This window comes from Micropterus dolomieu, linkage group LG12 (genome assembly GCF_021292245.1).
Source record: "Micropterus dolomieu isolate WLL.071019.BEF.003 ecotype Adirondacks linkage group LG12, ASM2129224v1, whole genome shotgun sequence".
In the NCBI taxonomy this organism is placed as follows: Eukaryota; Metazoa; Chordata; class Actinopteri; order Centrarchiformes; family Centrarchidae; genus Micropterus; species Micropterus dolomieu.
The window spans coordinates 33,292,540-33,316,722 of NC_060161.1; the positions used below are offsets into that span (position 1 = coordinate 33,292,540).

Genomic DNA, 24,183 nt, shown 5'->3' on the forward strand with positions numbered 1-24,183 from the left:
TGGTCAAACTTGAGACTTTCTCGGAACAAATGGAGACAGTAAACGTGCTGTTTGTCTCCTCGGTGGACTCTGTGGACTATAAACTGTCCAAAACGGAGATCCTGAGAGGATTCATCGCAGAGAAACTGACAACAGCCGCGCAGGAAATCTTCGCGGTTGTGGAGAGAACCGTAGCCGGGTACGAGGAGGAGGCTTCGGGTCTGAGGCAGGAGATCGACCGGCAGAGGAGGCAGCTGGAGGCGGTGCTGCAGCCTCGGGTCTCTCTCTGTAGGACAGGTGGGGAACAACTGTTGCTTCAAAACTGCACCAAACTCCATTAAAAAATCTGGTTATTTAATATAAAAATCTGAAGCAGGGGTTTCTTGGACCATGATCTCTTTATTTTTTAATAGAGAATTTTTAATGAGCTAGTTTTCAGTACTTTTAATCTGCAGTAAGATTTAATCACAGTTAAATTTCACCCTAATGGGAACAGTGATGGAAAGTAGTACAGTACCATGTTGTGGTACTTCTTTGCGCATTTAGATTAACAAAATATAATAATAAGATGGGTGAATATTTTTATCTATTTAATATTGATTTAGCAAAGCTGAAGCACAGAGCTCTGATGGTGATCTAGTTTTCTTGCATTAAAAACAAACCCTGCTGTCTGTTTCTGATCCAGGTCACCAGTTTCCTGTCTGTGAGCCGGCGGCTGGAGGAGCAGCTGAACTCCCTGCAGAGGAGGAGCAGCACAGATCTGAGCAGAGTGCGTCTTTATATCCACTTTAACATACTTTTCTGCCGCTTGATACTTCAACTCCACCACAGTTTAGAGGCAAATATTGTACTTTTACTCCACTACCTTTTATTTAATACATTTAGTTACTATGATGCAAAATATATTATTATATTAGTTTAAGCACTATATAAAGTAATTACAATTAGCTCCACATTTACCAGCTGTAAATCTATCTGGTTTAGGCCTAGCTTACAGTGTTATTGTTGTAGTGTATTTTAAATTGTGTGATAGATGGATAGATGTATGCTTATATCTACTAGGCAGGTTATAGTCTATCTCTTTCTACCTACCCTGTAGCCTATGTTCAGTCCTTCTGGTCGCACATAGGCTAAAGTGTAGGTAGAGAGCTTTTCAATGCAGTTTACGTTTACTTCCAACAGAGTATTTTACAGTGTGGTAATAGTACTTAATTGCACCACTGTACTCTTCTAAAAGGTTAAAGAAGAAAAGCTGCATGAAGCACATTTTGTTGTCTCAATACATCGAATATAGCAAAATACATTTTTTGACTCTTTCTCCTTTAACGTTTTTTTGTTCAGATGTGGAGGACTCGGGGAGCCGGGACATCCTAGGCCAGGCTGAGGAAGAGGAGGGTGAAGATGAGGAGGAGGAGTCTGCTGAGGAGACAGTACAGAGAACCAGCCTAGATGAGGAGGATCTGGGGAACCCGGATCATCAGATAACAAATACAAGGTTCCACTATTATATAATGTTACCCAGTATTACATTAGTTATGTATTTAAGGGAATAACGCTGACACACAGAATTAAATTGAAGGATTTTTATATTTTTTTAATTGTTTGTATTATTTCCTTGCAGAAGTCAGTCTGTGAAGAGGAAGCACAGGAGGCGGAGTCATCTAGACCTCAGAGTGGACTCCCAGAGCACAAAACGAGGTAAGAGTCCAACAGAAAAGTGTCCCGTCAGGATGTTGGGAGCATGCGTGGTCCAGTTTATTAGGTACAGCTAGCTAGATTTAAGTCATGTTACAAATTCTCCTTCATGAAGGGTTAAATGTTTGGTTGATCATTTTGGAGGACGTAGTTTGTGCTACTGTTGAACAGAGAGGTGTTTGTTCTTTCTAGCACTGAACAATGAGGAGATTATGGGAGGTGAAGCAAACGGTGTGTTATATTCTCTGCTTTCATTCAGGTTTTTTTGCTCTGAATGTTTGGTTTATTACCTTTTTGGATGGAAACTTGTCAGAATGACTGACTTTTTTTAAACGTTTGTGTCCTTGAACGCTGTGATGGACGTTCAGGTTAATGGCTGTTTACAGGAGCAGCACCTGCAGGAATGATGTTGTCTTTGTTTCTCAATGTTGCCCCCATGACCCCCCTCTGCTCTAGGTCTAGGGTCACCTTTTTCTAAAAGGTACCGACTCTGTGTAAAGATTATTGCTTGTATAAATAGATCAGGCAACAAAGGGTGTTTTAGTTTAGTGATCTGGTGACAAATGTTACCAGATGCTCACTTTTTAACAAAGGTTTGTTGAAGCAAGTTTAAAGTAACCCATTGATATTATTGTGTTTGACTAAAAAGCATTGTAATTAATACATTCACACATTTTTTGTAATCTTTTACGCTTTATTTTCTCCTCCAAAATATGTGACTACAAATGAAAAATGACACAGAGGAAATATTCGACCCAGATTTAGTACATTTACAAGAAATCGTTCTGATTCATCTTGTATCTGAATCTACTGTTAAATTCATTCAAAGATCTCATTTTACAACTTACAGTTTTTACACTGACATATTTGCAGCTGTGTAAAGGTCAGTGTGGATAATCATGTCTTGGTACACCGCCCCGTACATTAGCTGAATCTCCTGCATCTCAACCTCTGTGCAGAGTGGCATGACTACAGTCACCTTTTCTACTGTCTTGCTTAAATGCACAGTGGCTGGGTTTACTACACGTCTTCCAGCAATGAGCTCAACAGGAAGAAATTATGCTGGCTGAGGTGTCTGTTCACTGCAAGCTATTCGTATAAATGTCTGTCTGGTTGGGGATTAAGCCAGGAAACCTGAATGCATGACTATTTGACTTGGGATGCACCGATCCTATACTGATGTCAGCCTGATTCTGACTCAAATAGCTGGATCGGGTACCGGTGACAAGGGGCTGATCTATTCAATTCAATGACGCGCAAACTACGCTGTGCATCAGCAGTACGCCGGTAGACCTGAACATTTTGCTAGGAGAGCTAACTGAGCATGGATTGAGCTACTTGCAATATCTGCAAAACCAATATTTCCCCTGGTGGCTGTAGCACAGCAATATATAACATAACCATCTTAATCAAGCATCTCCAAAAGCAGGAAACAATGTTTAGAGCAAGCCTTACATATAATGATTCCCAGTCTCATCCTCACAGTGAGGTAGACAGGTTATTAGGTTGGTATTCTATATAACAGCTTTCTGTTGTTTGGCTGTGCTTCTGCTGGAGGCTTAAGGAAGGGTTCCTCACTACTGTTAGTGTTTCCACACCACTTAGCACTTATGCTAATCTTTCTGCTCGAGATCCAAGTATGGAGTAAGTTACATTCTGCCATGTTACCCGTCTGCGTGTCGTGGCAGAGCAGTCGACTCCGTGCTGTCGACAACTGCAGGCACGTCGCGGTTCCTCGCAGGTCTATTTCAAGCAGCCGACTATTTAAAAACGATAAAATATTCATTGTGTGCTACATCAGCGGAATTATCCGAAAGTCCTGCAATGTGCGGACAACTCGGCACAACATCAGTGAAGCTGGGGCTCGGTCTCTTCAGCGAGTGTTTCTATTCTCCACCTACACACACACACACACACACACGCTACGCCTACACATGCGCACTGACCACCCAGGGTTAGGATTACAGTTCTGGATTTATTCACTCACGTTAAAAACATTTAATTAAAGTTTTATTCTTATACATTTTTATTTACATCATTAAACGTTGAAATGTATATTGTAATAGCCTGTATATTAACTTATTGGGAGGAAACTGGTAGTTCTGTGTAAACTGAGCACCCCCATATCACCAAAATGGCATGATCCTTGTTTCGCTGCGAAGCTCCCGCCCATCGAATCTTCGACTATTCGGGGTCAGTCCTACAACATTGCATGTCTCTCAAACTGTCTGCTGGGATGGAGACAGAGGCTCCACTGTACAGTTTTTCTAAGAGGTTTTTCTGCCGAACACCAAACCACTGTGCTTCACATACAGCATATCAGCTGTATTATTACGTGACCACATCCCAACCTTTTGTTCTCCTAAAATAGTGGCATTTCAGCACATATTCACATGTCCATTGCATACTAAGAGGTTGATTGCCTCTTAATCTTTTAACTTTGCTGTTCAAAGGTCTTTGTGCCACAACGCGAGGTGTTTGTTTCTTCATCTTGCTCTGACTCTGAATCACGGGAGTCAAATAAAGATGAATGCTTCGGTCATCTGCTGTTTGCAAACATACATTAGCTACATTAGAAGATAGTCCTACATTTTATATTGTATTCTACACCGATCAGTCGTAACCTTATCACCGCTGACAGGTGAAGTGAACACTGATTGTATCCTTATCATGGCACCTGTCAGCGGGTGATATATTAGGCAGCAAGTAAACATTTTGTCCTCATTAATATGTTAGAATATCCCCAAAACGGTCTGCGGTGGTCAGTACCTAACAAACGTGGTCTAAGGAAGGAAAAGTGGTGAGCTGGCAACGGGGTCGTGGACGGCCAAGGCTCATTGATTCATTTGGGGAGCGAAGGCTGACCCGTGTGGTCCAACACATGAGCTGCTGTAGGTCAAACTGCTGAAAAAGTTGATGCTGGTTCTGATAGAAAGGTGTCAGAACACACAGTGGAGTCCAGGCCTGGACGGGTCAGGGAGACCTTCTTATAGCTGATCGTTGTATATTTCTATTCACAAACAAATTATTAAAGTAACCACGACAACCTTTGTGTTTTAATTCAGTAGGATTTAACAGCAGCACGACTACACTACATCCTTCAAATGATCATATAATTTAAATTATACTGCTTCCTGTTGTCTGAAAGATTCTTCCGTCCCATCTGCTTGCTTCTTCACGTCTAAGATCTTAGTAGTCTCCCACAGACATGTCTCTGTGTGTGTGTATATATATATATTATATATGCTCATCTCGCTAGTTCTGCTGTATGACAATGACCTTGTGTGTGACTGCACATTGATTAGATTGAAGGTTGATCCCGTGCGAGGTCAAACTCACACTGAAGAACTCGTGAGACCAGACCATGAACATGTTCTCCTTCATCTACTCAGAATTTCTTTAATGTGCTATTTTTCGTGTCTTTGCTGCTTTCTTCTATACTACAATGGCTGGACGGCGTCTGACCTTCAACACCCCAGAGGCTCCTCGTGAACATGGTCTGTCCCAACGACCAGTTTCAGCCAGTCCCCCAACAGACGACAAGCTGCTGGCTGCTATCAGTGGGTTGTCTCGCCAGCTGACTCAGTTTATTGCCGATGCGAGCCAACAGTTCTCTGCACTGAACGCCAGAATGTTGCCCATGGAGGAGAGGATGGCTGTTCTCGAATCCAACAACTGCTCCGGTGTAGATGAACGCAAGAGGAAAAGACGGGTGAAGAATCCAAAAATCGCGGTAAGACTCGGTCACTACTAAAAGCTACAACCGGCCAGAATCAGTGGAAATTTGTTCACGAGTGACTTTACCGTCTTGCCTTATGTCACAGGAGGCGGTCCGTCGCCTGCACAACTCCGAGGCAAACTGCAGGCGCTATGATGCTGAGCAAGGGTAAGGTTTACAGAATAGACATTTCTTCTGCTGTGTACAAGTAAATGTTGTTTTTAATTGTTCTTTGACAGTACGTTTGTTTTCACAGACTGTGTTCACCTTCTAACGAGGCGGTCACGTCCCACTTGGTTGAAGCTCTGCAAGCAAGTCCAGATTTACAGGGTGTGAATAATGACGCCATTTTGTGTATGTGGCCTAACTCTGACTTTTCTTTTTCTTTTTACATTCACTGGGTCTATGCTATTTATTTTTTAACACACTCAATTTTGTTTTCCAGCTGCTTGTAAGACCCATTATGAGACAGTACGCAGAAACTTCCGGTACAGTCAGCCAGATCTTGCTGACAAGGCGACGGCCATTAAGAGTTCTGCCCGGTGTCGGTCGAGAAGGAAGCGGGTAAGATTTATTGCATTAGATCAATGTGACGATATATTTCAGAGAGATTTGTGCAGCATGGACTGTCTGTTCTGTTCTGTTTGTTTACAGCTGCTGGCAGCGAGGCAGAGTGTACTGGCGGCAGACGAAGTGGCGCTCTGGAAAGGCGTCACTATAGATCTGATGTCCGATGAGGAAGACGGCAGCTTTGAGGGGGTGTCGGGGTGGATTGTGAGACCACCGAGCTACCGCAGCCAGGAGCTCACCGACCTCTGTGCCACGCTGCAGGCAAGGCTGGAGGCCAGTCCCAAGTACACAGCGTTGCATCACAGACGCCTGCATAAGGGGCCGTACTCCGACAGAAAGCCTCCACCACATGACTCTGAGGTGGACAGACATTTTATCCCGCAGCCCAGCTGCAGTTGATATTACTGACTCGATTTATTTGTACATAGTTGTTTTTTTGCATTTGCCTTTTAAAAATAAAATAAAACTCTTACTTTTAATCACCATGTGCCTCAAGGTCCTTGATTAATGTAGGCTGAATACAATGTGTAACGTAGGTTATATCACAGTAAGTGCAGTATTTTTTATACGGGCCTACTTATTATACATAACTTTAAAGTACATTATTGTTAGTAATGTAAGGGAGGAGTTTACCCAAGCCTGTATTATAAAGACCGAGGTGACCAGTAGGTTGATCAACCAAACAATCATGAGGCCAGTCTGCTGTTGCTGCCATGCAAATGCAGAGTTGTTATCACCTCCTCATAGCTCCCACTCATCCCCTCCTGTTGCTAATATGGATGGACTCGAGTCACAAAAATGATGACTTTAGACTGGACTTGACAAAATCAAAGAAGACTTGCGACTCGCCTTTGACTTGAACAGCAATGACTCGTCACTTCACTTGGACTTGAGCCTTTTGACTTGAGCTGACTTGACACTCCCCATCCCCGAATATAAATTATGATGTAAAAAAGCGCATCAACATAACGCGGTGCTCAATTAGACGGGAGCGTGTGGCTTCCTCCAGCAAGAGGCAACAATCACCGACCGTCCGAAGCGCGGCCGGCCGCTCTGTGGTCTCCTGTTCCTGGCCCTGTGCGACCCACTCCCTCTCCGGGGACCTACAATGGGTTGTGTAGCCTGTAGGCCTGCTACCGGCACGCTGTGAACGGTTCGTGATCGTTCCCTCCCTCTGGAGGAATTTTACGCAGAGGCTAATCCATGCACAACAGCTGTGACGCAGCGCCACGCAACTTCCAAAATTCCTCCACCTCACGGAGAAGAGAAAGGTCAGGTCGAAACAGTGTAGAGAGACTGCTGCAGCTGTTGTGTGAAGCTGCTTCCACGGATTCTAAAAACAAGTTAATCAAGATAAAACGATAATAGCGCTGTGTGCGACAGTCGTTTTATTTTATGAATCCAGCGAACCCCTTTCCTTTACAGCTGAGCCGCTGTATAAAAGAGCCCCCTCAGTGACCCATCCCTCACCCAAATCTGTCAACTTGGGGGAAACTGTGCTGCTGTCATCCTCTTGCACTCTAGATGCTGCTTAAAGTTAATGATGTTGAATTATTGTTTCTTATTTCATGGCCTATATGGGATTTTGGAGTTATGCATATATAGTAGCCTGGTTTTTAAAAAGAAAGTATTACATTTCACTAGTTAATGTTAGGCACTGTGTAATCCTGTTAAATAATTGTGATCTCAATATTGACCAAAATAATTAGCAGCCCTACATGAACATTTAATTTAAATCATGAAATGTGTTGTGTAAAACTGCACCTCTCTTCATTCAATACATTGTTTTATTTTTAACTTGAAAACACATTTTCGATGATGATCGATGATCAGTCAGGACTTGGGACACGACTTGGGACTTCAGTGCTAAGACTTGAGACTTGACTCAGACTTGTAAAACGATGACTTGGTCCCACCTCTGTGGTTTTGTTTCTGACTATTTAAGGCACAGGCGACGCCATAAACAACAGATAACTGCCTGTGGATAGTGAGTCCCACTGAGAGTTTTTATCCTGTGAGCTCCGACGCAACCTGTAAACTAACACCACTGAAACAACATACACTGACACTAGAGGAGCTAAAGGTCCATCAAATCCAGAGGGAAAGGAAGATCAGCCCTTTATATACCTGCAACAGTAGATCATCCACCAGAGATTAAGACTTGACTCGGACTCGAGGTGCGGGACTCGTGAACGATGTTTATTTTTAGTAAACATCTGATGAGCTTGCTCCCTGCCTTACTTATAACCTGCCTACCTAACACAAACTACCTATCTGCTGCGCGCGGCCAAACATGAGAGAGGACAACAAACACCGGTAGCTGCTGTGCCTTGTACGCATTGCACATTAGGCTACACGGTTGTGCTCTGTGAAGTGAAAAACAGGTTAAAGTTATAGCTATTTATAGTTATATATATAGTTATAGCTATAGCAACATTCATTATAACCACAAGGGACTTGAGACTTGACTTGGACTCTATCTCAAAGACTTGTGAGCATCTCTGTCATCCACTTATTTTTTTAAAAGACCTGGACCATTACCTTGGGTAAGTCAACTAACGTAACTTGCAGAACTTACTCAGGTTATTTAACTTAAATAAAAACATTTAATGTTGACTTTTTATTTCAGAACGGAAAACCTCCACTGGCCTCCTGATTGAAAGTCCAGTTTCTGGCAGGTGAGAAAAAACAGCAGAGCAAACGAGGAAGCAAAAATACATAACACTGTCAGGCCGTGACGTGTGTACCACTGACGTGAACAGCCAGAGGTGATTAGATGTTTGGATCCTGGGGAGGAAAGCCAGGAGTGTCAATTAAACACCAAAACATTAAGAGAAACAGAGGAAACACTGGGACTGAGAAGCAGATACAGCCGGATCGTGACAATCACAGTCTGATGTTTCTTCTTCTTCTGAGCCATAAAGCTCTGATGTTGTCCAGAAACTATTAAAACACATCAGATGATGTTCCTTCATCAGCATGAACACACACTGTAAAAGGGATAGCTCAGTGTTTTTGAATTGGAGCTGTATTTACTCACTGAAAAGTGAGCACACCCCCCACATTGTTGTAAATATTTGATTATATCTTTTCATGTGACAACACTGAAGATATGACAGTGGTGAGTGCGCAGCTTGTATAACAGTGTACATAATGCATCAAACAGCCATTAATGTCTTAACCGCTGGCAACAAAAGTGAATACACCCCTAAGTGAAAAGATATATTCAAATATTTACAAAAATTTGATGGGTAAAAAGATGGTGTCTGCCTCCTGAACACAAACTGGAAACTGATTCCACATGTTTTCACATCACAGATGACGAAGAAAGGCTTTAAATATGAGTCTTACAGGTACAACAAAGGAACAAATCTTCAAATTGAACAGCCAAATCCAGTTCTGGCTGGTGAGCTAAAATGTTGTAAAGCCATGTATATAATTATCAAAGACTCGCCAAGTTAACCAGAAACACCCAATATTATAATGTGCTAGGATATTTACTATGTACTCTAATATATTATCTATGTATTACAAACATGAAGCACTCAAAAGTACAATTTTGGTATCTATAATAAATGGGGTCACACACAATACTCATAATATTTGTTGGTCTAATATTAAATGTGCACAACATACATTGAGGAATGGCAAATGATATGAGAAGGGTCCATCTGCAGTCTGGCAGACTACAGGACACGCCCCCTGAGATAACTTCCTGGATAAACACTTATTTTTATCCCAAACTATAACCTTCCTGAAAACCTAACCAAACTTTGAACTTTTTGTCATATGATGTAGTAGGCGTGTCCTTTAGCACTGGGTATGAGGTATGACATAATCAACTACGGCAAGTGTGCCAGGATCAAACAAGAAATCTGGAAAAAGAAAACAATATTTTCCATTAATTTAATTGTTACCCTTAATTTCAACAGACTTATTATTTCTGCAGGTCGATGATTTTATTTTGAACTAACCAATTATTACTGACTGATGGAGCTGCTGCTATAACATCATTTTCTACAGGCTACATTATATTTTGTGAGTGTTACGCCCGGTCTAGGGGCCCAGACATAACATGGATGAAGAGTGGATTTATTTATAACAGAGTGAAACAAATAGTGATAAGCTAAATTGCACTTCAGGGTGAGCGAAGGCCAACAAAACAAACAAAACACCTCTAACTCAAAATCAGCGCTAACCTATGAAACAAACAAATAAAAACCAACCACAAACAACTGACCTTCCTAACAGGAGAAAAAGAAGAGGAACAGAACTGGTGGCCCTTACTTGAACAAGATCAAACTGTGGCCTGTAGAGGAGGAAGACGCCATTATGCCCCCACGCGCCAGCCGCCTCCTCCGTCTCCGCTTCTACTGGAGCAGCTAATGATCTGCCACCAGCTGGAACCGCAGCCACCAAACCCCCACCAAGCAGAGACATAAGCCACCAATCACAATGAAGTTATGTTACAGACCTGTTTACAAGAAACAGGAAACAGAACAGGTGGCAATAAACACTGAGCATATCTCAAAGTTCAAAACAATAACAGACACCCGAGGGCTCATCCTGGTCTGATCTGAGGTCATTATCATTGTTACAACATGAACACTTGCAGGGTGGAGATGGCGCAGAGGATAAGATGCATGTCTGTGGTGTGAGAGACCACTGTGACATGTCCACCAATGTGTCCCTGAGCAAGACACTTAACCCCTAGTTGCTCCAGAAGCGTGCAACGTAAATAGAAATTGTCTATCGTCGCTTTGGATCAAAGTGTCAGCTAAATGAATAAATATAATCTAACACTTTCTGCAAACTAGTTAAGAGACTGTATGCCAGCCTTGTTTTTTGTGTCAGCCCTTGTGTCTGTGTTGGTTTTCTCTCACAGTCCAAAGCCATATAGGTCACTGAGACTGATCATAAAGCCCATTTCCTGTTAACTGCGTAAGAGAAAACCACAACAATGCTACAGACAGAAGAAGGAGGTTTTAGTTGGTGTGACTGGTAAATGTTAATGTGCTCATCTCAGATGACCAAGATTTAAAATGGAGGAATCATCTTTGCCGTGGCTGCTCTGTAAGTAAAAATCTACTCAATGTGTGAATGTTTGTCTCCACGTTGTCTCAAAGATTAGGCCTAAATCATTTCTGTTGTTCATGAGAGCAGCAGCGAGTTATAGAGTGAAAAATGTGAACACACAGACTGAATTCAGGCAAACAGCGTCAACAGATAAAATATTTTTACGACATTAGGAACGACAAGAGGGCAGGAATTCATTATTTGGTAATATGTCTACAAAGAATCCACAGTTCAGCAATAATACAACACATACATTTCTGCAAGTGTTCATTTTCACTTGGTTTGGTTGGTCTGCATTTTCGACCTGTAGACTTAATCACTGGAATAGTTTTTTTTATAAAGCTGTTCTTGGTCTGCTTCCATCATAAATACAAATCTACATCTAAGAGGAAAGTACAGGTAGAGACTGTCTTTATCACCAGGACTTATTACTACTATCTGTCCCTCAAGTCTGAACTAACTGGACTTGGTTGAAGATACTAGAAGACATTTCATCTCTCATTCAGGAGACTTCACCCGATTCTCGTCTCCAAACCACATTTTGTCAAGAAAACACATGTGAAACGGGAAAAGAGCAAACCTACACATGAAACAGCTGTTTGTTATTATAAAGATCGCAATTAAAAGAATAAAGATAAAGAACACGGGTAAAAGGATGGGTTAGCACACGCAGGTAGCAGGGATCGTCTGAGCTACAGAGAGAGCTGGAGGTGAATAAAACGTGTTTTGCAGTGAAAAAGTAGCTGCCTGCTCTTAATGGCTGGATGTGGATGTTGAATCGGCCGACCCCTCCAAATATTTGGTTAGCTAGATATCTGATTGGCGTCTGCGATGTGTCGGCGATGCATCAGGGAGCCGTTTTGATTAGTCGTTGAGTAGTTCACACATAACGACCGGCAACTGCAGGTCGATCGCTGATTTACCCCTGATCACAGCCTGACAATCGCCGAGCTCACCGAGCGGCAAATCTTTAGGCAGTGGCCTGATGGTTAATCATTAAAAAAAATATAGTTTTATAATTAGAAAATGCAACTGATAATATATCATAAAAAGTAAGGAGGAGAAGGAAAGCATGTAGAAAAGTTTTAAAGCTTTGAAGTTATTTACTAAATTGAAGTGAAGAGAACATTAAACATATAATAACAACATGTTAAAACATGTAGTTGATGTTTGGGGAACATTTACATAGACTGCCAGAAATAGTAAAATAACAAACAAACAGCTTTACAGTACCGAGCTTGAAACAAGTTGCAATCAAAGTATCTGCAGAGCCTTTTTACTGTTTGTTTAACCCTTGTTTGCCTGCATGTCTGCAGACATTGAGTGGATTATTTTCTCACTTTTCTGCACAGCTCCTCTGCTTTTACTTTTTGCTGCTCTTTTGTGGGAAATTTAGCACAAAAAAACTTGAATGTGTGCCTAAATGGTTTGTTATTTCCAAATCTAATATCAATGTGTGGTGGTTTTCTGTTCACTACAAGCAGGTTGTTCTGTGTTGTAGAAAGTCCAGATGTCTTGTTTCATGTAAAACCTCAAACCAACCTGAGTGTGATTTCTCTTTAGTTCTGACCTCACTGCTGAGCTGCACAACAAACCAAGGTGAGCAAACTTCTTCTGTCACAGCTGAAAAGTTATTCACTCCCTGATCGAACAGTTAGTGTTTAGGACAGTGTTTGAGGAGGGAAACAGACACTTTACACATACAATAAAACACTGAATGCAGTTTTGATGCCACAGTGTTGCAGACTGGAGCCAAATAATTCAGAAAACAGGACTGCAGAGCATGAAGCAGCAGTTACCACAAAATGCAGAAAAAAGTATAATAATATATTTCCAGTTTGATTCAGATTTCTTCTTTGAAACACAGAGATCAGTTCAGCAGTGAAGAAGTAACAGTGAGAAAGTAGGAATATGAGCAATGTGAAGGAAATAAATTCAAAATATCTCTCTAACTACATCTTTCTGTCTCTTCCTCCAGCCTCTCTGACTGTAAGTCCCAGCAGCTCTCAGTTTTTCACCTTGTATTCGGTCTCTCTGAGCTGTGAGGAGGACGACAGCTCTGCTGGATGGACGCTGAGGAGGAACACAACCAGTAAAATGAGGACTCAGTGTGGAGCTGGCTGGGGAGAACCAGCTGGATCTTCTTGTAACATCAGTTACCTTTTCTATTGGGACAGTGGAGTTTACTGGTGTGAGTCCAGAGAGGGAAGAACCAGTAACACCATCAACATCACTGTCACTGGTAAGATCAGACAGTTGTAATGTCTCTGTTAATGGGTCTAATGAGGATTTACCAGATTAATCACAAACATAGTGGCTCTGAACACTGTGTAAGTGTTATACACCTTTTTATTTCAATGACAAACAATTTAACCCAAAGAAGAAAAAAGAAAAAAAGAGCTTGCTGATGAACAGAAAGTTTTACCCTAGTAGTCATAGGTAACTCAGCCTGGACTGGGAGCTTGGACACCTGGGAGTGTATTGTGTTTAACAATACAACTTTACTCAAGAACTGGAGGTTTTTAGGTCAGGATAAAGTCAGTGAGCGGCTCATTCAGTGCTATTGGCTACTGTAAATGTCAATCAATATCTGCAAGAAGTCCCTCCTTGTATTTTTCTTTAATATATGCATTAGCAAAAAGCACATAAATGGGAAAATCAGATCAATAAATGTATATTAAAATCTTTACAATGTTATAAGAACAAACAGGCACGACTCAAGGTAGTTAACAAAATTAACAGTTTATTGAACCAAGTCCAAAAAGTCACAGGCAGCAGTACAAATTCACAGAGCAGACGTTGGAGTCAAAAACGGAGAGCTAAGGTCAAACACACTAGAGAGCACACACTGAGAAATCGCTTGGACGCTGACACAAGGGATCAAGAAAGGGGATCCAGACAACAAGGCACAGGTGGAGCACATTAGGGCGGGGACAGGTAATCACACAGGGCAGAAAGGCAGACAAAGACCTGAAAAGAGACGATGATGAGTACCAACAGACAGGAAGTGGATGCAGACATAAAGCTGGACACAATAATCTAACTGCGGGACCTGGGCATGACAGTACCCCTCCATCTAGGGCCGGCCCCCGATGGTCCAGGCTCCTTGGAATTACTCTGGTGGAATTTGCGGGTGAGTTCGGGGTCCAATATGTTGGTCCAATATATATGCTGGCTGACATCCAGGACCTCTGTTCGGGGCTGTAACCCTCCCAGTCCACCAAATATTGTCGACCCCTCCCACGTCATGTCACCGCCAACAGTCTCCTGACTGTGTACACCGGTCCACCGTCGATGATGCAGGGGGGCGGGGGGCTGAACATGGGCCTCAAGATTGGGAGAGAAGATGAGTATGACGTCCAGATATACAAACCCAAAGTCATTCAACATATGTCATAGGACATCATTCACTACGGACTGAAAATCGGCCGGAGGATTAGTTAGTCCAAACAGCATGACCAAGCACTCATAGTGACCACTAGGCATGTTAAAACGAGGGGATGTTAGAGAGGTCTGAAAAATCTTCATCTGAGACGCTAACAGAATTCACAGAGGAACCTAATACCTCCCAAGATCTCATGGGAGAAGCTGACTGGAAGCATGTCCCACTTGCATTGGCTCTTCTGCAGAACTCCCTGGAACCAGAACAGAAGGCGATGCTGAAGGGGTTGGCGGAAAAAAGTCCAGGGACGGAGCAGTGGCCAAAGGAAGCCCAGGAGGGAAGTTGCTCCCCAAGGACTTCTCCACTTCGCACTCAGCCAAGCGCTTTTCAATGTGAGGGTGATGAAAGCATCCAAATCCTCAGGAAGATCTAATGGTGCCAGTTGATCTTTTACTGCACCAGAAAGTCCATGGACGAACGTCGAACAGTGCGGACATTTTCCATCTACTTTCTGCTGCCAGAGTGCGAAAATACTCAGCATAGTCCCCAATCTTACTTGATGAGATGTGCTGAAAAACTGAGTAAAGATGAAGAGTGGAAAAGAGTTGCACAAAGGAGAGTCTCTGGTTACCTGATTCTTAACCAGGTATGGAGACAGAGGATTCTGGAATAACAGAAGCTATTTCAGCTCTGTCTGAAGGGCAGGAAGCTGACTGCAACTCAAAATGCAGTCCACACTGTGTCAAAAAGGCTCGACAGTCACCACACTCACTGGAGAAGCGTTCAGGGCTAGACAGCTGAGGTGGGGCCATCTGAACCCCATCTGAACCGCAGGCTGAAGAATAGGTGCGTGGGCAGCGGTGCGGAGGAGGGGCAGCATCCACAGCAGGTGGTGTGGGTGAGGAAGCTGCTAATGTTGCCATATCACCCACCCCTACTTCAGAAAGTTAACCAACACTGGGTGGAGGATTGAGAAACCAAGAGATGAGCCTTTACCCACAATATGTAAAGAATTCTCCGGACTGCATCTATACCTAATCAGATCATATGAAAAGCAATCTACATATTTTTAAAATTAAAAAACACTTACAAAATAAAAAGAATTAAGAGACTGGAGACTCAAAAAAGGTGGAGAACTAAAGCTGAAACAACACATTGCTGAGTTTGATTCAAGATTCAGAGTGTTTGTTGTCAGATGTTCACGTTTCCCTGTACACTGAAATTCTTACTATGCTGTCCACATCAAATGCCTTCAATAAAGGTAAAATGAAATATATGAATAAATAAAAATACAATGAAAAATGCAATAAATAAGCTTCCTATATAAAAAGTGTAAACATCAGACGTAAAAATATTAACAAATACAGTATATACACTTCGTCGTTGTGCAGGCAGCAGATGGCTGGGTGGCAGGAAAGCAGACAGCGACAGTTTCAGTCCACAGCTTCTCCTCCTTCACCACAACCTCCTGCTTATGTGCTAAGAGTTTGGTATTGCTGGTTTCAAATGTTCATGTAATGTATATGTTTGTTTCTGCAGCAGAATTCCTGTTGCTGCTCAGATTATTTGAGTCCTTCCCCTAAAATATAACCATTCGCTATAAATGATCAGTTCTTTCATGCGACTGTCTTTCTGAAAAGCTGGCTGTTATACTGTTATAGCGTCTGTTCAGTGCACAGAAAGTGTGTGTTTGCAGGCTGGAAAATAACAGGTGTCCACACTGTTCATTACCTTTAATGTTTCATCCTCATGTACAGCACTTTAACTATACATGTTACAGCTAGAGGCGGGTTGTGTTCATATTTCAAACCACGTTCACACAAACACTTAATCTTTACCTTCAAAGTAAGAAAGCACCACCAAATAGAAATGACGCAAGACAAATTGACCAAGGTGTTATTTTTGCTCCAGTTTTGTCTCTTTAAGTTGAGCTTTTTGGGACCACAGTATTACACACACCTTTTAATGGATGCGGGCAAAACAATCCAGCTTTAATGTAGCACAGGCAAAGACACCACCACCAACATTATGACTTGTAAAAGTGGACACCAGCTCTATTTTAATAAAAAGGAATCCTAATACAATAACTGTAACATGAATGGTAGTCAGTGCTGTGAACAACCACTAACCCTCGCAATCAATAACAACAACAATAAACTTTAATTAAAATGTTAAACTAATGTTCTGTCTTACCAGAGCCGGAAGTGCAGATAAACAGTCCAGACGGTGGAGGTAGTGTTGATGAAGCTGTGTGTAAATGATGAAATGCTGTAGTTTGTCTCTGTGTTGAGGTGGACCAGTGATCCTGCAGAGTCCTGTCCTCCCTGTGATGGAGGGACATGATGTCACTCTGCACTGTAAAACACAGACCCCTCGCTCCAACCTCCCAGCTGGTTTCTATAAAGATGGCTCCCTCATCAGGACTGAGCCTACAGGTCACATGACCATCCACCATGTTAACAAGTCTGATGAAGGCCTCTACAAGTGTAACATCAGCGGTCGTGGAGAGTCTCCATCCAGCTGGATCTCTGTCACAGGTGAGGAGGTTACCTTTGATTTCAGGACTTATTTCATCCAGAGATTCATTTGACCAGGTGGGATTCTCTCTACAGGTAAACCTACAACCTCAGCTCTGCCTGCATCTGCAAACCAAGGTGAGCAAACTTCTTCTGTCACAGCTGAAAAGTTATTCACTCCCTGACAGAACAGTCAGTGTTTAGGACAGCTTACAAATACAATAAAACACTGAATGCAGTTTTGATGCCACAGTGTTGTAGACTGGAGCCAAAGCTACAACTGTTGGTTTAAAAATGTAATTCAGAAACCAGGACTGCACAGCAGGATGCAGCGGCTACAAGAGAAGGTGGAAAAATAATACTAATATATTTACAAGTAAGTTGCCAGATCTTGTGCTATGTGTTTAATACCAACTTTAAATTAAATTTAAAAAACGTGCAGAAAACATTTGTTTGAGTTTGATTCAGGTTTCTGCTCTGAAACTCAGCACCTGAAGCACAGAGATCAGTTCAGCAGTGAAGAAGTGACAGTGAGAAAGTAGGAATATCAGGAATGTGGAGAAAACAAATAAAAATCATCTCTCTAACCACATCTTTCTGTCTCTTCCTCCAGCCTCTCTGACTGTGAGTCCCAGCAGCTCTCAGTTTTTCACCTGGACATCTGTCTCTCTGAGCTGTGAGGAGGACGACAGCTCTGCTGGATGGACGCTGAGGAGGAACACAACCAGAAAAATGAGGACTCAGTGTGGAGCTGGCTGGGGAAAACCAGCTGGATCTTCTTGTAACATCAGCTACCTTTTCTATTGGGACAGTGGAGTTTACTGGTGTGAGTCCAGAGAGGGAGCAACCAGTAACACCATCAACATCACTGTCACTGGTAAGATCAGATGGTTGTAATGTCTGGTTTAATGGGTCTAATCAGGATTTACCAGATTAATTACAAACACAGCTCTGAACACTGAGTCAGAGTTATTCACCTTTTTACTTCAAAGGTAAACAATTTAACCCAAAGAGGAAGAAAGCAAAGTTGTACTTCAGGAGAGGGGTGTGCGATATTACGATGTTAGATCACGAACGATTAAAAACTCCCCATGATCTGCCTTTTCAGAGAGATTGTTAGTATCGTGCTACAGTACACGCAGTTGACAGCTGCTCTGCCATTATTGCAAGTCATCGGCCTCGTTTCCTGCGTTCTCCGCTGTCTCCAAAGGCAACACTGTAACTGATGGGCGTCCTAAAATTAATAAATTAATTGCTCTACCACAAGTGTCTGGAATTTATGGAGTTTGCTGTTGATCAGAAAGTGTTAGTTGTTGCTAAAGTAACTGCTAAGCGCGGCTAACTAGCTGCCGTTATATAATTAGCTCAGTTAGTGGTCATATCTGACTGGGAGCTCGGAGCGCCTGGGAAGTGTTTAACATTACAACTCTACTCAAGCACTGGAGGTTTTCAGGCCAGGATAATGTGAGGGAAGGTCGCCGGATTGGGCACCAGAACCAGAGCCGAGCAAGAGGGCAATGAAACCATGCTCAGCAGCCTCCCAGTGAACACGACATGTATGGGACAAAACATGGAGACCAACAGGGAATCCAGTACTATGTGATTTACAGAGTTTCTTGATGAGCATATACATTTGCTTTATGCTAAACTGTAACTGTGTCTGTATGAATTTGTAGATAGTTAGCTTGGTTAGCCGTGCTGCTAGCTGTCATAATAGCAGAGTCAGCCCCGGGGTGCCAAGAGCCAAACCTGACAAGAAAACCACTTCAGTCCTGTATTCCCTGTCGTCAAACTGTTCTATTTTAAACAAATATCTTGCAAAAAAGTCTCAAAAACCAACATGAAAATGAATCGTGATAAGATCGTACATTGTGATCCTGCCTGAAATAAATCGTGATATGATATTTTTGCCATATTGCCCACCACTACTTCAGGAGTGGAGAGCTGAGAGAAGCCCAGAGATGAGCCTTAACTCACCATATGTAAAGGATTCTCTAGACTGCATGTATACCTCAGATCACATGAACAAACAACCACTAACCCTCGCAATCAATAACAACAACAATAAACTTTAATTAAAATGTTAAACTAATGTTCTGTCTTACCAGAGCCGGAAGTGCAGATAAACAGTCCAGACGGTGGAGTTAGTGTTGATGAAGCTGTGTGTAAATGCTGTAGTTTGTCTCTGTGTTGAGATGGACCAGTGATCCTGCAGAGTCCTGTCCTCCCTGTGATGGAGGGACATGATGTGACTCTGCACTGTAAAACAAAGACCCCTCCCTCCAACCTCCCAGCTGGTTTCTATAAAGATGGCTCCCTCGTCAGGACTGAGCCTACAGGTCACATGACCATCCACCATGTTAACAAGTCTGATGAAGGCCTCTACAAGTGTAACATCAGAGGTCGTGGAGAGTCTCCATCCAGCTGGATCTCTGTCACAGGTGAGGAGGTTACCTTTGATTTCAGGACTTATTTCATCCAGAGATTTATCTGACCAGGTGGGATTCTCTCGACAGTTAAACCTGTAACCGGTCCTCCTCCCCCGGCCTCTGACCCACTCCAGCTTGTGTTCAGACTGGTCTACTACCTAGTGGTGTTCTGTCCGTACTGCATCTCCACTGTCCTCATGGTGTCTTTTTATCGAGACAGGGCCGCAGGTAACACACTAAATCATTTGCTGACCTTACAATCTATCAGTCAATCAATAAATAAATCGCTGGTGTTGATGATTCGCAGTTGTTTTTAACAGGAAATGACCAAACGGTCTCCATGGTGATTACCCTGCCCACGCAGGGTGAGGAGGGATTGGATAATGACTATGACGTCATCAATGCTGTCATCACAGAGCATCGCTTCTGAGCTTATCCAGTTTTTAAAAAGCCTCGTCTGGATCCTGCCCTCCTTTAAAATTTTAGAACAATTTCCAAATGACCTTTTATAGCAAAGAACAACTGCTGTACTGGAAAACAACAACAACGACTTCCCTGCTTAAAGTCAACAGTAACCTGCTGATGATGGCATGTGCTCAGTCCTGGTACTCCTGGACCACTGATCACAACATCTTGTTAGACAGACTGAGGCACTGGGTGGGGATCTCTGGTACAGCTTTAGAATGGTTTTCATCGTACCTGTCCAATAGGAGGTTCTGTGTGTCTATGAAAAACTGTCTCCTCATTTAGTTCGGTTAAATACGGTGTGCCTCAGGGGTTGGTCTTAGGACCCATTTTATTTTCCTTGGACACATTATCCAGAAACATGGTGTTCCTATTCATATTTACGCTGATGACACACAGCTCTACAGTATCTCACAAAAGTGAGTACACCTCTCACATTTTTGTAAATATTTGATTATATCTTTTCATGTGACAACACTGAAGAAATGACACTTTGACACTACAATGTAGTGAGTGTACAGCTTGTGTAACTGTGTAAATTTGCTGTTCCCTCAAAATAACACACAGCCATTAATGTCTAAGCCGCTGGCAACAAACCTGAGTGCACCCCTAAGTGAAAATGGTCAAATTGGGTCAATATTTTGTGTGGCCAGCATTATTTTCCAAGACTGCCTTAACCCTTTTGGGCATGGAGTTCACCAGATCTTCACAGGTTGCCACTGGAGTCCTCTTCCACTCCTCCATGATAACATCACGGAGCTGGTGGATGTTAGAAACCTTGCGCTCTGTAGGCTTCTTGTAGGCAAGAAAGACTTGTCTTTGTACTCCTCGCCTAGTTGCCGCCACACACGCTTGACACCATCTGAACCAAATAAGTTTATTTTGGTCTCATCAGACCACAGGACATGGTTCCAGTAATCCATGTCCATCGTCAGCTTGTCTTCAGCAAACTGTTTGTAGGTTTTTTTGTGCATCATCTTTAGAAGAGACTTCCTTCTGGGACGACAGCCATCCAGACCAATTTGATGCAGTGTGCAGCGTATGGTCTGAGCACTGGCAGGCTGATCCACCACCCCTTCAACTTCTGCAGCAACGCTGGCAGCACTCATACATCTATTTCCTAATGACAACCTCTGGATATGATGCTGAGCACATGCACTCAACTTCTTTGGTCGACCATGGTGAGGCCTGTTCTGACTGGAACCTGTACTGTTGAACCGCTGTATGGTCTTGGCCACCGTGCTGAATCTCAGTTTCAGGGTCATGGTAATCTTCTTTAGCCTAGGCCATCTTTATGTAGAGCAACCATTCTTTTTTACAGATCATCAGAGAGTTCTTTGCCATGAGGTGCCATGTTGAACTTCCAATGACCATTAGGAGGGAGTGTGAGAGCGATACACACGACACCAGGGAAAATGGCTAATTCGACCCAATTGGGACATTTTCACTTAGGGATGTGCTCATTTTTGTGGTTTAGACATTAATGGCTGTGTGATGTGTTATTTTAAGTTGACAGCAAATCTACACTGTTATACAAGCTGTACACTCACTACATTGTAGCAAAGTGTCAGTTCTTCAGTGTTGTCACATGAAAAGATATACAAAGATTTGAGGGGTGTACTCACTTTTGTGAGATACTGTACCTGCCCATCAGTTCCACAGACAGACTGCTGAGTTCACTTACTGACTGCCTCTGTGATGTCAAAAATTGGATGTCAAATAATTTCCTCCAACTGAACTCGGACTAAACAGAGATCCTGGTCTTTGGGTCCCATCAAATGCCAAAGCAAATACTGACATCTGCTGGTTCCCTAGTGAATCAAGCTTGTTTCTATAAATCTTGGCATCAGGTTCAACAGTAATTTAAGTTTCAGTCAGCACATCACAAAGCTTCTGCAATCGTGTTTTTACCATCTTACAAATATATCAAAAATACGATCAATGTTAACTTTTAAGGACACCGAGACCATCATACATGCTTTTATCTCATCACGCCTGGATTACTGCCACAGCCTTTTTACTAGCTTGACCCAAAAATCTATTGATCAACTCCAGACTGTCCAGAACTCAGCTGCCAGGCTTTTAACCAAAACAAACAAATACCATCACATCACCCCTGTTTTAGCTTCATTACACTGGCTCCCAGTATGTTTTAGAATTAACTTTAAAATTTTATTGATTACCTTTCAGGCCTCTCTCCCTGTTATATCTCTGACCTTTTAGTCCCATACGCTCCAGCACATACCTTGAGATCCTCGGGTAGAGGTCTTTTCCAGAGTCTCGACTTAAAACTAAAGGGGGAAAAAAACTTGGCAGTCAGGGCTCAGAGGCTCTGGAACAGCCTGGCTGAGGAGATCAGTGCGGCTGAGTCAGGCAACTCTTTTAAGTCCCTTCTTAAAACATACTTCTATAGGATAGCCTTTCCTGATTTTATTTTATTTTATTTTATTCTGTTTTATATTTTTTTTTATATTTACTTTTAACATGTACTTTAGTCAAGTGTTTTTTTTGCTTTTATTGTGTATTTGTTTTATCTGTATTTTATTTTCTTTGCTCTTGTGAGAGCACTTTGTAACTTGTTTTTTAAAAAGAGCTCTATAAATAAAGACTATTATTTTTATTATTATTAGTTAATGCTAATGCTACGAAGCTAACATATCAAACCTTTCTAATGCTAATGCGTAATTTATGTAACCTATGTAACCTATGTTTTTTTTTAAATCAGTCTTGTTTCACAAAGAAGTTGAACACCTGTCTCCTGTGTGAAGGCCTGCAACTTTCCAATCCCTCCTCTGAATTCACCAACTTCGCAATAGGACTTTCAGGCTATTTATGATACAAGAACCGTCTTTCACATGTGCTACCGTTGTACAGCCACTAGAGGTTGCTGCCACAATAAATGTAACGTGGGTCGTAATTTCGTGCTGCACAAACAACATCTAAGGTTGAATTTCTGTTGACAGTTACATTTATTTTTTAACTAAATTACATGTAACTAGTTAATCCCCAACACAAAGCATACAAGTGTCACTTCATGTCTGAGTACTGTTACAGCGGTACATGTAAAATAAGTGTTTTAAATGCACTAGTGTTGTAGTCAAGACCGCCTAAATCGAGACCAAGTCAAGACCAGAGATTATCGAGACCAAGACTTTTAGGGGCTGAGACCAAGTCGAGATCAAGTTCCACACATTGCACGACACGACACTATACTTCTCAGATTGATCTGAAAGATCCACATTAAAACACCCACATACAAACACTAAGCGCTGAAACCAACTTTTATTAACTTATTTTATCTATCCTTTATTTAAAACTGCTTTTCCATGCTGCTTACCTTCGCGGGGAGGGGTGACAGTCGTTAACGGGAACAACGCATTTTTAATTAGGTTTATTGGTTGCATTTTAAGCAATATGTTTTACATCCAATCAAAGTTAGGATGTTAACAAATAAATCAGACAGTGCAAAAGCAATTAATTGATATTCCTAAAGTTATGGTCTTGACTGGTCTTGAAATAAAATCCTGAGTCCTCAATGTTTGAGACAAGACTGAGTACAAATGCGGTCAAGTCTGAGACGAGACTAATGGTCTTGGTCTCGAGTATTACAGCACTGCTAAGCACTGTATCTTTTCACTTGTTCATTATTCTGGTACAAAAGCTCTTCCTCAACGTTTTAATTCAGCAGAGAAAGTTATTTCTGTTTGTTTGTAAGGCTTCCATCATAACACAGACTTTGCTGAATCCTAAATTTATCTCTGTGGAGATGTTGTATTGTTGCAGCAGGAAGAAAAAAAATGGAGTGAGAAATAGTTCCCCAACATCATCGACCTACAGAGGTGCATCTACAACAATGTCAGACCTGCACACTTAGAGGCAAAGAATGTAACTAGCTACAACACTTCAGTGAAGCACGTTTATATTTACAGCTGTGGTGGAGTGATAACATCCTGGGAGGACAGGTAGTCCCAGTTGGCTCTACCTGTCAGCTAGGCTAGACCACATCCTGGACATGTCTCTCTATTGGGAACACAATGATGAGCTAATATCCATCTGACTCTAGGAGACAGGAGCCCCACTCATTAACTGTGAACCAAAACTTCTGATTTATTTTAGCCCTGTCTCCCCATCAACATGCACTAAGTAAGCTTCAAGTCAGTGGTGCTTGTGGTAGAGATGGTAACACTGAGATGCTGGCTTAACAGCTACTTTAAGGACAGGATCTCTAATCAGAGAGTGGTGTATATATATTAATTAATTAGTATTAGTCTTGAATAATTACAAGTAAGTACATAAGTACACTTGTTAAAACAAACCAAAACATTTTTGTTTATACATGAAATAAAATAATGT

General features: G+C 42.0%; 3 protein-coding genes across 6 annotated transcripts in view; all 3 read left to right on the forward strand.

Annotated features, from left to right (window-relative positions):
- LOC123980899 overlaps positions 1-6,441 on the forward strand; it is a 7,160-nt gene extending 719 nt beyond the window's left edge. The window contains exons 2-10 of one of the 4 annotated variants that reach the window (XM_046065487.1): positions 3-276; positions 665-748; positions 1,321-1,474; positions 1,601-1,677; positions 5,124-5,407; positions 5,499-5,560; positions 5,649-5,746; positions 5,838-5,956; positions 6,047-6,441. In XM_046065487.1, the coding sequence (XP_045921443.1) occupies positions 30-276; positions 665-748; positions 1,321-1,474; positions 1,601-1,677; positions 5,124-5,407; positions 5,499-5,560; positions 5,649-5,746; positions 5,838-5,956; positions 6,047-6,361 (1,440 nt within the window). In that variant the 5' untranslated portion in view covers positions 3-29 and the 3' untranslated portion in view covers positions 6,362-6,441. The remainder of the gene's footprint in view (positions 1-2; positions 277-664; positions 749-1,320; positions 1,475-1,600; positions 1,678-5,123; positions 5,408-5,498; positions 5,561-5,648; positions 5,747-5,837; positions 5,957-6,046) is intronic. The other 3 variants (XM_046065489.1, XM_046065491.1, XM_046065488.1) reach the window with 3 other exon arrangements.
- Positions 6,442-11,004: 4,563 nt separating this feature from the next.
- On the forward strand, positions 11,005-16,938 carry LOC123979932 (Fc receptor-like B; the record flags this gene model as incomplete). The annotated part of the gene is made up of 3 exons (XM_046064039.1): positions 11,005-11,035; positions 13,017-13,280; positions 16,712-16,938. Coding segments are annotated over exons 1-3 (522 nt in total), but the record flags the coding sequence as incomplete, so codon positions are not given.
- Positions 16,939-17,180: 242 nt separating this feature from the next.
- LOC123979933 (Fc receptor-like protein 5) lies at positions 17,181-19,795 on the forward strand. Its single transcript, XM_046064041.1, has 5 exons — positions 17,181-17,193; positions 17,550-17,813; positions 19,132-19,358; positions 19,500-19,593; positions 19,686-19,795. Exons 1-5 carry the CDS (start codon positions 17,181-17,183, stop codon positions 19,793-19,795), a joined length of 708 nt encoding a protein of 235 aa, XP_045919997.1.
- The last annotated feature ends 4,388 nt before the right edge of the window (positions 19,796-24,183 follow it).

What these genes read in the sequence shown, in the direction of transcription:
- LOC123979933 (XM_046064041.1), top strand. An exon ending in CATCAACATCACTGTCACTG is followed by an intron (nt 17,814 to 19,131) that starts GTAAGATCAGAT and finishes CTCTGTGTTGAG; the next exon opens with ATGGACCAGTGATCCTGCAG. An exon ending in GTCGTGGAGAGTCTCCATCC is followed by an intron (nt 19,359 to 19,499) that starts AGCTGGATCTCT and finishes GACCCACTCCAG; the next exon opens with CTTGTGTTCAGACTGGTCTA.